Genomic DNA, 13520 nt, shown 5'->3' on the forward strand with positions numbered 1-13520 from the left:
TATGCCACATGCTTTCAGACGCATGCCTCTGTCTCTAATCCTGGATTGCATTTTCCAACAAGCCGTCCAACCACATCATTATATTGGCTATTTGTGCTTATCATGGGCTTTTCTAAAATTACATAGGAGTGTTTCCACCGCAATAGTAAAAGGTCTGCCTGAGGTGGTAGGTGAGGTGAGGTAGTTATGGCACAAACACTGGGGTTTGACTCATATGTTGAACTATTTTTAATGTTTATTGGATGGCAATTTTTTCACTCTCTGTTTGGTTAAGGTTGGACACTGAAAGGAGCTGATTAGGAAAATATGATGGTTTTACAATGTTAAATACATGTTGGAAAGTTCACTTTTAAGGCACCACTATATTTGATCCAATCTCAGGGTGATAACACCAGCACATAAACAACTGTGGTTGATGATGTCGAGCAGGTCATCTAGTAAATCAGAAGGTTGGTGTTTTGATTCCACCAGCTCTTCCAGTCAGCATGTCAAAGGGGTGATGCTATTGAAACCCAAATTGCCACTGATGCCAGCATTTTGAAGGGCGAGCAACACTAGAAAAATGCTATAAAACACCAGTCCCAGTAGGTCATCTGGGTCATATTCAGGGAAAGGACACATTAATCTTTTCTTGTCGTAGCCTCTTGCACTGATATGAGCAAATATTTAGTCTGAATGCACAATGAATGTTGCTGAGAAAAATTGGAAGGCATTACCATCCAATCGCCCAAACTACCTTAAGTAGATGCTAAGGAGGTGTATGATGCATACTTAAAAGGTAATTGAATGCATCTCAGTAAGTGGGATGCAGAGGTTGCTACTTCCAGGTTATTGACACTGTGATAATAGCATTTAAATAATCAAATTGAAATTTGCATATGTATTAACTTTTAAAAGATGCGACAGAGAGCGGCTCCAGCATTCCTGCATCCCCGTCCGTGAGGTGTTGCATGTTGTGATGATCTTGGCAAACGCTGAACATCACGGTTCGTGTTGCTTAGATCTCCTTCGGAGCCCTTTCCCGTTCGTCATCCAGGCTGTCATTTTTTGTGTGACTGGCAAACAGCTTCAGTCACATCTCTAACACATGGGCTGAACTCTTTTATGGGTCTGTGGATTGGCAGGACAGGAAAACACAGACAGATGCGATCAGATTTGTTGGTGTAAATATAAGTCTTTTAAGCCATATCTGGATCTTTTCCAGACATGGAACATGTGAAATGGGGGCTTCTGCCAGTTCCAAGTGATGAGTCAGTTAAATATGTGTGGCCAAGTGTGGAAGGTCAGCATCACAGGAACACTGTAAGTGGAACGGGTGTTTATTATTTACTCTGTTCCTCAGCTGAACTCTCTCATTTACGCATATTCAAACTGTTTACATCTTCACTATGAACTCTGCTGAACTCACTCACACACACACACACACACACACACACACACACACACACACACACACACACACACACACACACACACACACACACGCAGTCTATCATAGTTAGTTCCAATTGTTTCTTCCTTATTACTTGTGTTAATTGCATTTTCTTTATAACTGATATTCTGTTTCATCTGTGAGTTTGTCATTCTGAGGCTTCAGTCCATTCCTACGCCTTACTCATTACAGGACCTCTTTCTCGATTTAATTTGAATGCCTATAGAATAATTTTTTTGATATGTATAGTGCACTATGAGAATAAATGACAAGCAATATGCAATAAGTTTTAAGAGGTCAGCGAAATGGTGGCAATATAATCACATGCCGCCCGACCAGAAGGCAGATGTTTGAGTTCTGTCTGGGAGAGCTATTTTTACATGTTCAATTAACTTTGGCTTTTGACATATCTTCTTCTCTCACTCTTTTCTTGGCTTCAGGCTACAAAACTATTTGATTAGGTTCAGCAAAATATATTGTTTGTGATTAAAATATACCCATTCATAATGTCTGTGCAGTTCAGATTTCTCCCATTGCTGCAAACTTCTCTGAAATGTTCCTTCAGCAGTGAAGTGTCCCTTGACAGCAACTACACCAGCAGCACACATTTGCCTGCAGTCTCATCCTGTCTATCACAGACATTTAGGGACCTCATGAAGTATATCAGACGACAAGGCAAAATTTAACTAAAGGGAGACCCTGTGCATTACTCTCACACTTAAGGGTCCTCATCATGATGTGGGGAACAGAGAGTGTGAACAGTTTAACGTTTAAAAGTTTAACATTTTTACATCATTTTGCACTGTAATGAGTAAATGGCCAAATCCATTGAACTTGAGACGCAGCAGCAGAAAAGAAATTCTATAAGCTTCATTAAGTAGCTTTTGTAAAGGTTTATGCTATAATCTAGCAGTTATTAAAATAATTATCCACCAACTACATATAAAATATGGATCAAGGCGACATTACCCACCGGTTTTCTGGACTTTACATATTGAAGCCTCAAATATAGCTCAAAGTGACGATATTTAGATGAGAGGATATAGTGCTACGTTAACGCTTGTAAGCAGTAATCACAATATAAATAAAATACAAAAATGTAATACAACAAAATTTCAGCACACACCTCACATTAGGTCATAATATTTGCCAGATGATTCCATCAAAATGCTCCAAAAAAGCACCAGTCCAGTGGAATAAATAACATAAATAAATACGAAATAGAAAAAAAAAAATTTCAACACTTCACCTTTTTGAATTAAAATTTTGCTTCAAACATGTTTATTTCGGCTGTAAAGTGAAACATTTTAACATGGGAGTCTATGGGGATTGAGTTACTTTTGGTGCCACCCCAAGTGGCCACTGCAGGAACTGCAGTTTGTGACACTTGTGTATGGACTTCATGTACCAGCCCTGGAGGCTGCATCATGGATATGTTGGAAAACTTCCAACATCGTAAACTTTTAACTTCAGTCAGAATGTTTAATAAGTAAGAAATACACCATGACTCGATTAATTTTATGGGCCTTTTCCACAGTTTTTAATTTTAAATGGCTTCAGTTTTTCCCTCATCTGCCTGTAATGCTCAGAGGATCACTGCAAAACTCTGATATTAATAAGTAGTCATACTCATGCAGCACTAAGTTATGCTTAACCATGATCTGTCACGCACAGCAAATGGTGAGTAAATGATTTTGCATCTTCCTGTTATCCAGAGGACACAGCCATCATTCCCCATCCATACATCCATACATACATTCACGCCTTTCCTTTGTCTCCTTCTCTGTGTTTAATGGCAGTCTCTATCTGACAGCTTTGTGCTTACACAATTTTCCAGAAAACCAATTTGTTGGTTGTCAGCCAGAAGCTCTTTTTTTTCTCATTATTTGTCACAAAGCGATTTGTTCCTGTTAGTTTAGGGCTCTTCTCTGTTGATATGTGCAAGAATTTTCTTCCAGGGTAAACAAAAAGATGGAGTGAAGTAATTGGCTGCCAGTTTGCATGTAAGGTTTACCAGATTCGTTGTCTGATCGACCACAGACTCCTTCAAAAAGGCCGGAATATTTGCAGTACAAAAACAACACCGACACTTGCATAGAGGAGTTATAAGGTGGCTAATTTACTCTCATCTACGCAAACAAAGCGATTCTCCTTGGCTAACATGATTTTAGGGCAGAGTAAACATCCTTACAACAGCAAGAGATTCAGAGAAACTCAGCACTGGGCATCATATTGCTTTGGGGACAGCATGATAAATAAAATTTGGTCTGATAAATAAATGTAGAGTCTCTGTATTTAAAGGCCTCTGGTTGAGATTATTAGCAGCTCACACAGTGATTAAGGCCAACTTAAGAAGTTTCCAGTGGCAGTGTTCACACTGCCTAATTGAAACCATTCCTTATTTACTCTTCTCAAATAAGGGGATCAGAGAGCAAGCAAAGTTGGTTTCATTTTCCACATATCTAGCACCTCATGAACCACGTGCACACGCAGTAGCATCCCTTCGGGGAAAGGACAGGGTGTTCGTGTTGCACCAAAATGAAAAGGGAAGGAATGAAAAAGCAAAATCACAGATCACAGAAGGATTAATTCCATTTCTGAAGGCAGTCAGCAGTGGAGGAAAGCAGCAAGAGAGGAGGAGGGGAAAATACGTTTCGCCCATTTGCAATGGCGGCCTATTTCTTTGTGTTAATTCCTCCACGCCTTTTAACTTCTAAAGCTCCTGCATTGTGGCACAGTAGGACAGAGCGTGATTGAGAAATTTGGAGGAGTATTTTTAGCCGAAGCATTCTTCTTCCCTGGAGGAACAGCATGTGATTTTTTTCTCCCTTTCCTCGTCTTTTTCTTCATCATCATCTTCTTCTTCTACTTTAGCCATTCCACAATGAATCTCTGGATTTGTACCCAGAAGGAAGAGTTGCGGTTTGGACTGAATCAGCTCTGTATCTACATCACAGGAGCTGCTGTCTGATTGGCACGAGCACGGTTGTTCCACAAATCCCTTGTGCCTCTGTTGCAAACCTGATGATATAGCGTAGCCAGCTTAAAGCACAACACATCATTGTTGTTATAGCATGCAGTGTCACATGCGTGAGCTTTAGATGACTTTGTCTGCAAAGTGCAAAGAGAGGGCAGCAATGGATCGCATGTAATTGGGGTTACATTATAAAATTATTAAGAAAATACAATCATCCCAGAATACATTTGAGCACATAATTAGATTATAGCTACACAAATAAGATTGCATAAGGATTTCATACTGTAAGCTCACAAAAAGCACATCCTGAAATATTGCATATATGTACCACAGTGCTGGTGTTATAAAAGTGTTTTGGGTTGGTGAAATAAATGCTGAATAAGCAGGCATTGCATTGTGTTGGTATTGAAAATGTTTTTTTGTTTTTTAATATCCAAAAGTACAAAAAAATATAGAAATCACATTAAACGTTTGAAGGGGTGATGTCATCCAGCAGCACCAGCTCTAATTGCTTTTGTTATTGTGATAACAAAATATATTTTTTATTCACACACATGCAGGAGGTATGTCATAATTCACTGCTTCACAAGCACACAATAACAACACTGACTGTGTATGACAGTGTGAGTGTCACGAGTTTAAATGCGCGGTGACTGACTGACTGACCCTAATCTGGCTCCTTGTGTCCTTGTGTTGAACTGTGAGAATATATAAGAAAAAAAAATCCCTGCATCTTGAGCACAAGGAATTCAATACACAGAGAGAGGCTGGAGTATTGAATAGACTATTAGTGTTTGTGGATATTTTTAGCCTTTGCTCCTTTGATGTTCAGGAACATCAGAGCAGTTTCTACACATGAACTTTGGACAACAACGAGATAATCAGGTCAGGATATTTTCAATTGTTGTCGAGTCTTTCATGCAGCACGGAGCAGGAAGTCGTTCACTCAGAGGATATTCTCTGTGTAGTTTAGAGCGTGCTGGAGGCAGGACGTGACGGTCACACTGCAAGTAGGGAGCTGGCAGATTAAAGACTGGCTATGTCAGACTCAACTGTGATGGGCATGTTCTCACATGCACGTTTGTCTAGTGATGTCTTAAAAAGCTCAGAGCCGCATGATTACAAAAAAATAGAATGTGCATTGTATAGTTTGGGGTTTTCTGATGTTTTCAGTGAAAGTGACAGCCAGTCTCACCCCCAGCGTTCCTGTAGCATGGACCAGATAACTTTAAAATGACAAAAAATAATAATAAAATTAAAAACAAAGTGTTAGCAAAAGGCTAATGAATAGGCAAGTTCAATCATTTGCTGATTTAGTAGTAATAATGCTAACTCCATATGGCTTTTGAACCCTGATTTATCACTCTTCTCTACACCTTCTTTGCCTCCTCTGCTAACTCTTCTTGTTGTTAAAGTTTCCACAGTTACTCTACCATCTGCCACTTCAGCTACATGGGCAAGTTACCTATAGCTACTGGGGAAAACAAAAGCGCTATCCTTTTCCTGTTTTGGTAGTGCAGTCAAGCCTTAATTTTCCTGAGAGATTTCGCACACGGTGGCAGACAGAACCGCATAATGAAAGCAAGGCTTGCAGGGAGCCAGTCTAAATGCTGATTATGCCATTATTTCATAGCCACTACACTGTGCAATCAAACTTTACTTGATAAGTTAAGCAAAAAAGCACGCTGATTACCTCTCTAAAGATGATTCATTCTTTTCATGAACTGTACTGGGATCATTTGAAAGGCTTGTTAGCATTGCTGACTCTACCTGAGACCAAACACAAAAAAACAGCACTGCTGGCATCGTCAGTCAGGTGAACCCACACTCGCCCTCGCTCTGACCTCCCATTGAACTTTAGCAGACTGACTTTTCCCATGGATCTGAACCTTTCGTTCTGTGTAGTTTCATTGACTCTAATTAGCCAAAGTGACATTTCCCATGTCTTGTGACAGCTTGTAAAGACAACCAGACCTCCTCATCCTCCTTTTTTCGTCTCTTCCCTCCGCGGTCTCTCGTTCTGCACCCAGCTCTTTATCTTGGCTCGCTCCCACTCACCCCAGCTGTTTAGCCTGCAGTAAATGTTGCCCCATACAGCGTACTGCTGTGATCCGAGCCATCATCTATCCAGGCCCAGGCCCCATTTTTACGTCTTTATGACTTTCTTGTTATGTGGTCACTGCTGCTGTGACTCTCCATCATTCCTCTTCTTCATCCAGATATTAAGCTCTATTTTCTAATGCAATTACTTTCATTCCTGAACTAAACCACTCTCTCTTCCCACACTCATTACCATACATCCAAATTGGCAATGTTGTCTGACAGAAGCTGTGTGTGGCTTGTTGTATTACAGCTGGCTGCTCCCTGAGTGAAACCATTGACAGCTGCTGTCTGCTGCAGGTTTTTGTCCCTCGAGTGTATGTCTGGGGTCCTTGCTGGAAGAAAAATAATGCTGAGAAGGAGCTTTTAGCAGCAGCACTGGCCTTAACTTTCTTTTTTTAGAAGCTCAGTGATTGCTGCTCATTAATGTCGGGGCTCCATCCTCTCTTCTTGGACAGTTAAGTTGAGCTGAGAGCAACTCCGAGTGTCAGAACATAGAGGGCTGCTGTGATACAGAGCCATAGCAATCAGCTCTGACTGGATTTTGTTTAACTCACAGATTGTGGAGCTGGAGCAAAAAGCTAACTGCCAAGAAAATGGAAATGACTCTTAAATCAGTATCTGAAGACAATATCTGTTATGCTTTCTGGTATAATTGTCAATAGATTTGTAATTGTAGGCAGGTCTATCTGGACTAGAAACTTTGTACAGTGACGAAGAGCTCAAGTGAGAGAAAAAAGGGTGAATCAAAAGGAGCTAACAGCCGTGACAAAGGATGGTAATTTCTGTCATTAGGTTGTGTGACAGAAATGGTTCAAACTCCAAGAACTGCAGTGAGAAATATTTCTCAGTACCTCCATTAGTATATTTTTTAACCCCTTAAAGCCTCAACTGTAAAATAATTGCCATAAAAATGCAAAAAATGGAAAGTTTATTGCAGAGTCTGACAAATTTCTTTAAGAAATTAATTACATTTTAATTACTATGTTTGACTTTCAATTTGTTACAGATTTTTTAATTGTTCAAAAGTGTATTGTGAAATTTATTTAGATTTTTCAAGAGAAAAAATTAGAGGAAGTAGAAGTCCCAAAACCTCAAAAAACTGTATGGATTAAATATGATAGCCCAGGCGTTAAGGGGTAAACGCCCTTGTGACCTTAGACATTTCTTTGTTCTCTACACACTGAGCTGCATGAAGGCTAGAATAAGTGTTACAAGTGTGCATGTCATAGTTGATGAAGAAAATGGACCTAAATGAATGCACAGGCAGAATGGGTGAGGTTAAAACATGCTGCTATACTTTGTATGCCGGGATCCAGAAAAATAAACAGGTGTGCAACAGTGAGTCAGCGATGGGTGAGTGTGACGAAAGAAAGAGCAAGAGCAGGTGATTCATAATGGAGGAAAGTCTGAGGACATTGAGTAGAAAGGTAGAGAAGAGCCAAATATGGAAAGGTTGAAAAAGGCCAAGAGACTAAATGGGGGGAAAGGAAAGCATCTGTCACTGTGACAGTCAGTGTCAAAAAGTTGCTATTGCAAGTCTTTCTGTTAATGGCTTAAAATTAATCATTGCCTCAAAAATGTACATATACCTTGTGTTACGATCAGTCCATGAGGGAAATCTGATTTTGTGTAATTTCAAATTGCATTCTGTGTAAATTCCTGTGTGAAAATGTGCACTAAAAGGATTTGTGAACAAATAAGTAAATTTAATTTACTTCATACTAGAGGAAATTTAGTTCATCTTTGTCGTTTTTGCCAGGAGAAAAACCCACTCTTGCAACAGCAGTGATTGCTTTGGAGAGTCTGTAATTTGTTCAGAGTAAACAGAAGAATGGCTGAATTATGAACATAGGCAGTGGTGGCTGACAGGAAAACACAGAAAACTTAAATGAACACAAATACTCCTGATTGCTTTGTTTGACAAACAAATGACACTTAACCTTCATGAGAACTTTTCTGCAGCTATCACTAAGCTGTAAGCTCTCACATTAAACCTGTTCCACATGCAAACATCTTTCTCTAACACACTTCTTCCCCACTTCTTTTCTCAGGTGGGACCTCCACTCTGCGCCTCTCATCAGTGCGAGAGCTGCCAGGTCAGCTGCAGGAGCTTTACCAGCAGGGTTTCATTCTGGCTGCTGTTCATCCATTCATCCATCCCTGTGGTCCAGAGTCTAACAGCCCACAGTACCAGCTCTACAGGGCCATACTGGTCCGATTAAATGACGGGTAAGAGAGTCATTTAAATGTGTAACTGGCTGAGCTAAGACTATTGTTACATAGGAGAGAGTTCAAATATTAATTCCTACTCAACCAACATACAGTTTTCTTCATGTCCCGAAAAGATGGCACACTGTCAGTAAAGTGTTTGTGTTAAAATTGCAAATACAGATATTTGAAAGAGGATGTAAAAAAGTAAACATATTTCAATATTTTAATGTGTACTACTTTAAAGTTTTCTGAAGTTAAATAAAATACTGAAAAAAAGGTTTTGGGGGGCGTTTTTTGGACAAGAATCGGCCTCACCATTAAACTGAGGGCTCTTATTAAAAGTATTTTACCAAACAAAGACTGGGGTCTGGCCCCGAGGCAATCATCTTTCATGGGCCTTAGACATCTTAGCCACACTTGTGGGAATAAGACCTTTCTTTGCACAAAATGATGAAGCCATTATAGTCACTTAAGAAAGCCTGTTAAGATTACTAATGTACCTTAATTGGTGTCATTATGCAGAAAAACACTTAGTGGGAATCAGGTTTTGATTCATCTTCTGCAAAAATGGTAGCTTGGCTTGTTGGTGGCAGACATCGGGGTCTACATAATGGTTATGTTTACGGCTATTGTGTTATAGTTCAGAAATTACTTCTTTTTTTGGAATGCATAATAGTAAAAAGATTTTCATCATTGTAATCTGAAAACACACTGTGGAGGCTCATATTCATTGTACAACCTTCCAGTGTTGCTATATTGACAGCACAGCATCACAACATCTGTTTGCGGCTCTGCAAGCTGTCACATGGGATTTTTCAGCACTCAAGCCAAAACTGGCTGCATGGCCCAAAGTCACCACTGCCCCCTACATCTGCCCTCCAGCCCCGTGCCTGAGCCCCGCCTTTTTTTTCCTGATAACTGTGGGTGTGGGCGCACATTTCAGTTGAGGCAGGACGCCAGGGAGCTGGTCCAATGGTGGTTGAAGGACATAAAGGAGCAGTGAATGACAGCACGGGGTGATGGTTACTTTCGGACCGGTCCGGTTTCTTCTTAATATCGCTTGTCCTGTAAATAGAAGAACACAGAGTTTTGACTGGATTTGATGGCCCCAAGGGTCATGAAATGTGATCAGTTTATTCAGGACCACAAACTGTGAAGTCAGTTAAAATAAAAACATGACAATCCAAAAGACAAAATCTATGAAGAGAATGTTTTTTTCCTTTTTCTGGCAGCAGTGACATGCAGACAGGTTGAAGCCCCAGTGGCTGCTGTGTCTGGCTCTGAAGCCCAGCTAAGAATTCAGGCCTGTTTACCAAAAACTGTCCACTGGCTGCAGGGCATGAACGTGTGTGAGTGTGTACGGGTTGACAGACAGCACTTGATCCTTTCGCCTGTTTTTTGGATTGTTTGTTGAGCCCCATTGACTTGCTGTCTTTACATTTGCGTCTCTACTAAAGTGTCTTGATATAAATGTATGTGCGTGACACTCGGGATAAAGATGACTCTCTGATCTACCTGAGCTGCATCAAATTCAGAAAAATCAAATTCCTCACAGCTTAAAGGAACATTACATCCAAAATCAAATTATGCACTTTACGTCCTGCAGTACTATTTATCTTGATTATTTGGATATGAGTTATCCAGGTTGTAGAAGTCTCTGCCTTTCCCAGGAATGCAATAGAGCTGCGCACATCTTGCAAGTACTGGGTTGGACCCCCTTTTGCCTTCAGGCCTACCTTATTTCTTTGTGGCATAGATTCAATAAGGTGCTGGAAGGATTCCTCTGACATTTTGGTCCAAATTCACATGATAGCAACACACGGCTGCTGTATATCTGTTGGCTGCATCCATCAGCGTAACTTTGTACTGAACATTGAGGGGGGGAGGGGTCAAGATCGCAGTCATAACCCCCCTGGAAATTACACCCTGGCTGCACCTCCAGGATGCAAATCTACTGGTCCATCACACCTCAAAGGTCCTACTGCATTGACATCTGGTGACTGTGGAGGTCAAGTGAGTACAGTCAACCCATCATCAAGAAACCAATTTAATATGATCTGAGCCTTGTCTCCATTTTACCTCGTGTTGAAAGTGCGGACTTTAAACTACAGTATTACCAGTTTTTATTCCTAACAGTGCAGGTTTTATTGACAATGTGTTGCGTAACACACAAAAATAGATTGCAGCCAACAAAATAACCATGTTTGCCATGTTTACACCTTACTGTGAATAACACAGAAATTGGTGGATTCCAGATGGTGGATTCAAACACAGGACCTTCTTCCTGTGAGGCAACAATGCTAACCACTGTGCAAATCAATCTGAGAAACTGAAGAAGTAGTTGCTAAAAAAGCTATCATGTTCAGATCATTTATTATTTCCTGTTTGTTTTAAAGCAGTTACACTCTAAATCCCTCATAAATACTTCAGCTCATCCCTGCATGATGGTGCCACTAAAGAGCTCCATTGTGTCTCCTGTGGCTGCTTGTGAGTCACAGTTGTCATGCAGACCTGGATCTCACACAGATGGAGCAGAAAAGACAGTTGGAGGCATTTGAGATATAATCTAGTTGTCACATTGTTTTTAATTCCTGTGTCACACGAAACAATGTAAATATATAAAAAGCACCAAAGTTCAGAGAAAAAAATTAGCTAAATTTGGAGTGAGCTGTTCCTTTAAACCACATTCCTAAAGACTGACAAACTGTTCCTGCAGATCTTTACTTGATGAGCAAAAATGCAACACCACAGTCACTAATCTACAGTGACATTTCAGTCATTTAGCAACTCTTTCACCCACAGCGACAATGCAATAACTGCAGAAAACCAATACCCAATATTACAAGCAACCAAGAATAAGGAGTGTAATAATAAGAGCTGCTGTGCCCCAACAGTTGTTCCACAACCACAGAGTGATCATATAAGAAAAACTATAAAACTAAAGGGAGGCTTACTCTGACAGGAATACTGATGTTCAAAGAAATAAATATTTGAAAACAGAAACAGGCATGCAACCAGGAAGGTGACAAAGTTTCAATAAAACAACATGAAATGAAACTTTGTTTATCCTTATGGAAAATAAAACAGAAAGAAAATAAACAAGCAAACTAAGCATTGCACAAAACAGAACAAAAGATAAATAATGCAGCTCAAAAAAAGTCACAAATGAGAAGTAAACAAATTAGTTTGTGCAATTGTATGCTGATGATTATTTAAATTCATCGGAGGAGGGAGCCAGTCTTAAGATACCTCTTTCTTTTTCCTCATCCCTGCTAGTGTTTGCTGCAGATATCAGGCTTGTTTTTCTCCCTTCAGCGAAAAACAAAACAAAAAAGAAAAACCCTCCACTGATTTTTCTTGTTGTACAGTATGAGAAACAGCCTCCACAGTGTGGGATAATTCATCACAGCAAGCATGACAACTTAATTTGGGTTTGTCAGACTTTCTGTTTTATCTTTATTTACAGTAATTTTGGCAGAGTTGAGCAGTGCACGTCGTTACGATATGCCCTGCTTACTGTCACTCACCTGACAGCCGCTGGGAGACAGTGACGTCTCTGCCAGAAAAAGGGAAAAACATTTTTAAAAGACTTAGTTGCTATACGGTCATCTGAGGCATGCTTGCTCTGGAAATAATGAATGGAGAGGAGAGTTCGAGAGAGCGTTTACAGTAGGATGCTCGTCAGAGCCTGTCAAACAAACTCGTTTCTATAACGATTACCAAAACAATGACATATTTTCTGATGTGTCACATCTGTGTTAAAGGTGCAGGTGAGAGAGTGAATGGTAAATGGTAAATGGTAAATGGCCTGTATTTATATAGCGCTTTACTAGTCCCTAAGGACCCCAAAGCGCTTTACATATCCAGTCATCCACCCATTCACACACACATTCACACACTGGTGATGGTAAGCTACATTGTAGCCACAGCCACCCTGGGGCGCACTGACAGAGGCGAATGAATGAAATGCTTTAATTATTTGTTAACTCAAGTTCTAACTGAGGTGACACCTAAGAGAATGGATAATTGGAGATTTCAACATGGAAATCTACAGGAATTGATTTTATTGACTAATTTACTGATTTTATTTTTGGAATGGATCCCAAGTGGCTGCTTCAGGAACTGCAGATTTTGGCACCTCCATTTGGCGTCATTTTTCTGAATCATTGTTTAGCACTTGTTAAAACCACAGTGATAACCATATATATTAGGCTTATACTGAAGTGCATTGCATATGACATTTGTATCTCATAATAAAGATCCTTCCTATCAAAAGGATTGCAAAATAGAACTGAGTTATTCATTTTAAACCTGATGATTAGAGATGCTTTATTTTCTGTTTATGCAGAAAATAAAGCTGACTTTTACTCTGCTAACACCAAATGCATGGATTATATTACAATTACACATTAAAGAAAATTAATGAAATGCCCCTATATGATGCTGTGAAACCTTCACAAGCCAAAAAAAATCACAAGTTGAATCTTATTGAAATAAAGGTCAACACGGTAGCATCTGCAGATTTGTCAAAAATCTATTTATTCAAATTAGTTTCAGTCCTTTTCCCCCCTGGACACCCATGCCCCACCTGCAGGGGTTTGGTGTAGTTAGAATGCATGGCACCTTATCTTCCCTCCCTTCTGTGTCCATTAGTAATCACCTCCGATGCTGTTGTATAGAACACTTCAGGCTCACTTTTGGCATGCACAGATATTTGTGCACATGGTCTCTGCTCCCCTTTGCTCTGGAAAACTGGACAGCAAAAATATTGACTCATTGAGTGAAAGGGCAGCAGCT

General features: G+C 40.0%; 1 protein-coding gene across 2 annotated transcripts in view; it reads left to right on the forward strand.

The window, feature by feature from the left end:
- The window catches only part of rftn1b (raftlin, lipid raft linker 1b), a 125397-nt gene that overhangs the window by 49377 nt on the left and 62500 nt on the right, over positions 1 to 13520 (forward strand). For both annotated transcript variants that reach the window (XM_026185312.2, XM_080308165.1), the window contains one exon: positions 8564 to 8741. In XM_026185312.2, coding sequence (XP_026041097.2) covers positions 8564 to 8741 — 178 coding nt within the window. The remainder of the gene's footprint in view (positions 1 to 8563; positions 8742 to 13520) is intronic.

Source organism: Astatotilapia calliptera, chromosome 11 (assembly GCF_964374335.1).
Source record: "Astatotilapia calliptera chromosome 11, fAstCal68.1, whole genome shotgun sequence".
Taxonomy (NCBI): domain Eukaryota; kingdom Metazoa; phylum Chordata; class Actinopteri; order Cichliformes; family Cichlidae; genus Astatotilapia; species Astatotilapia calliptera.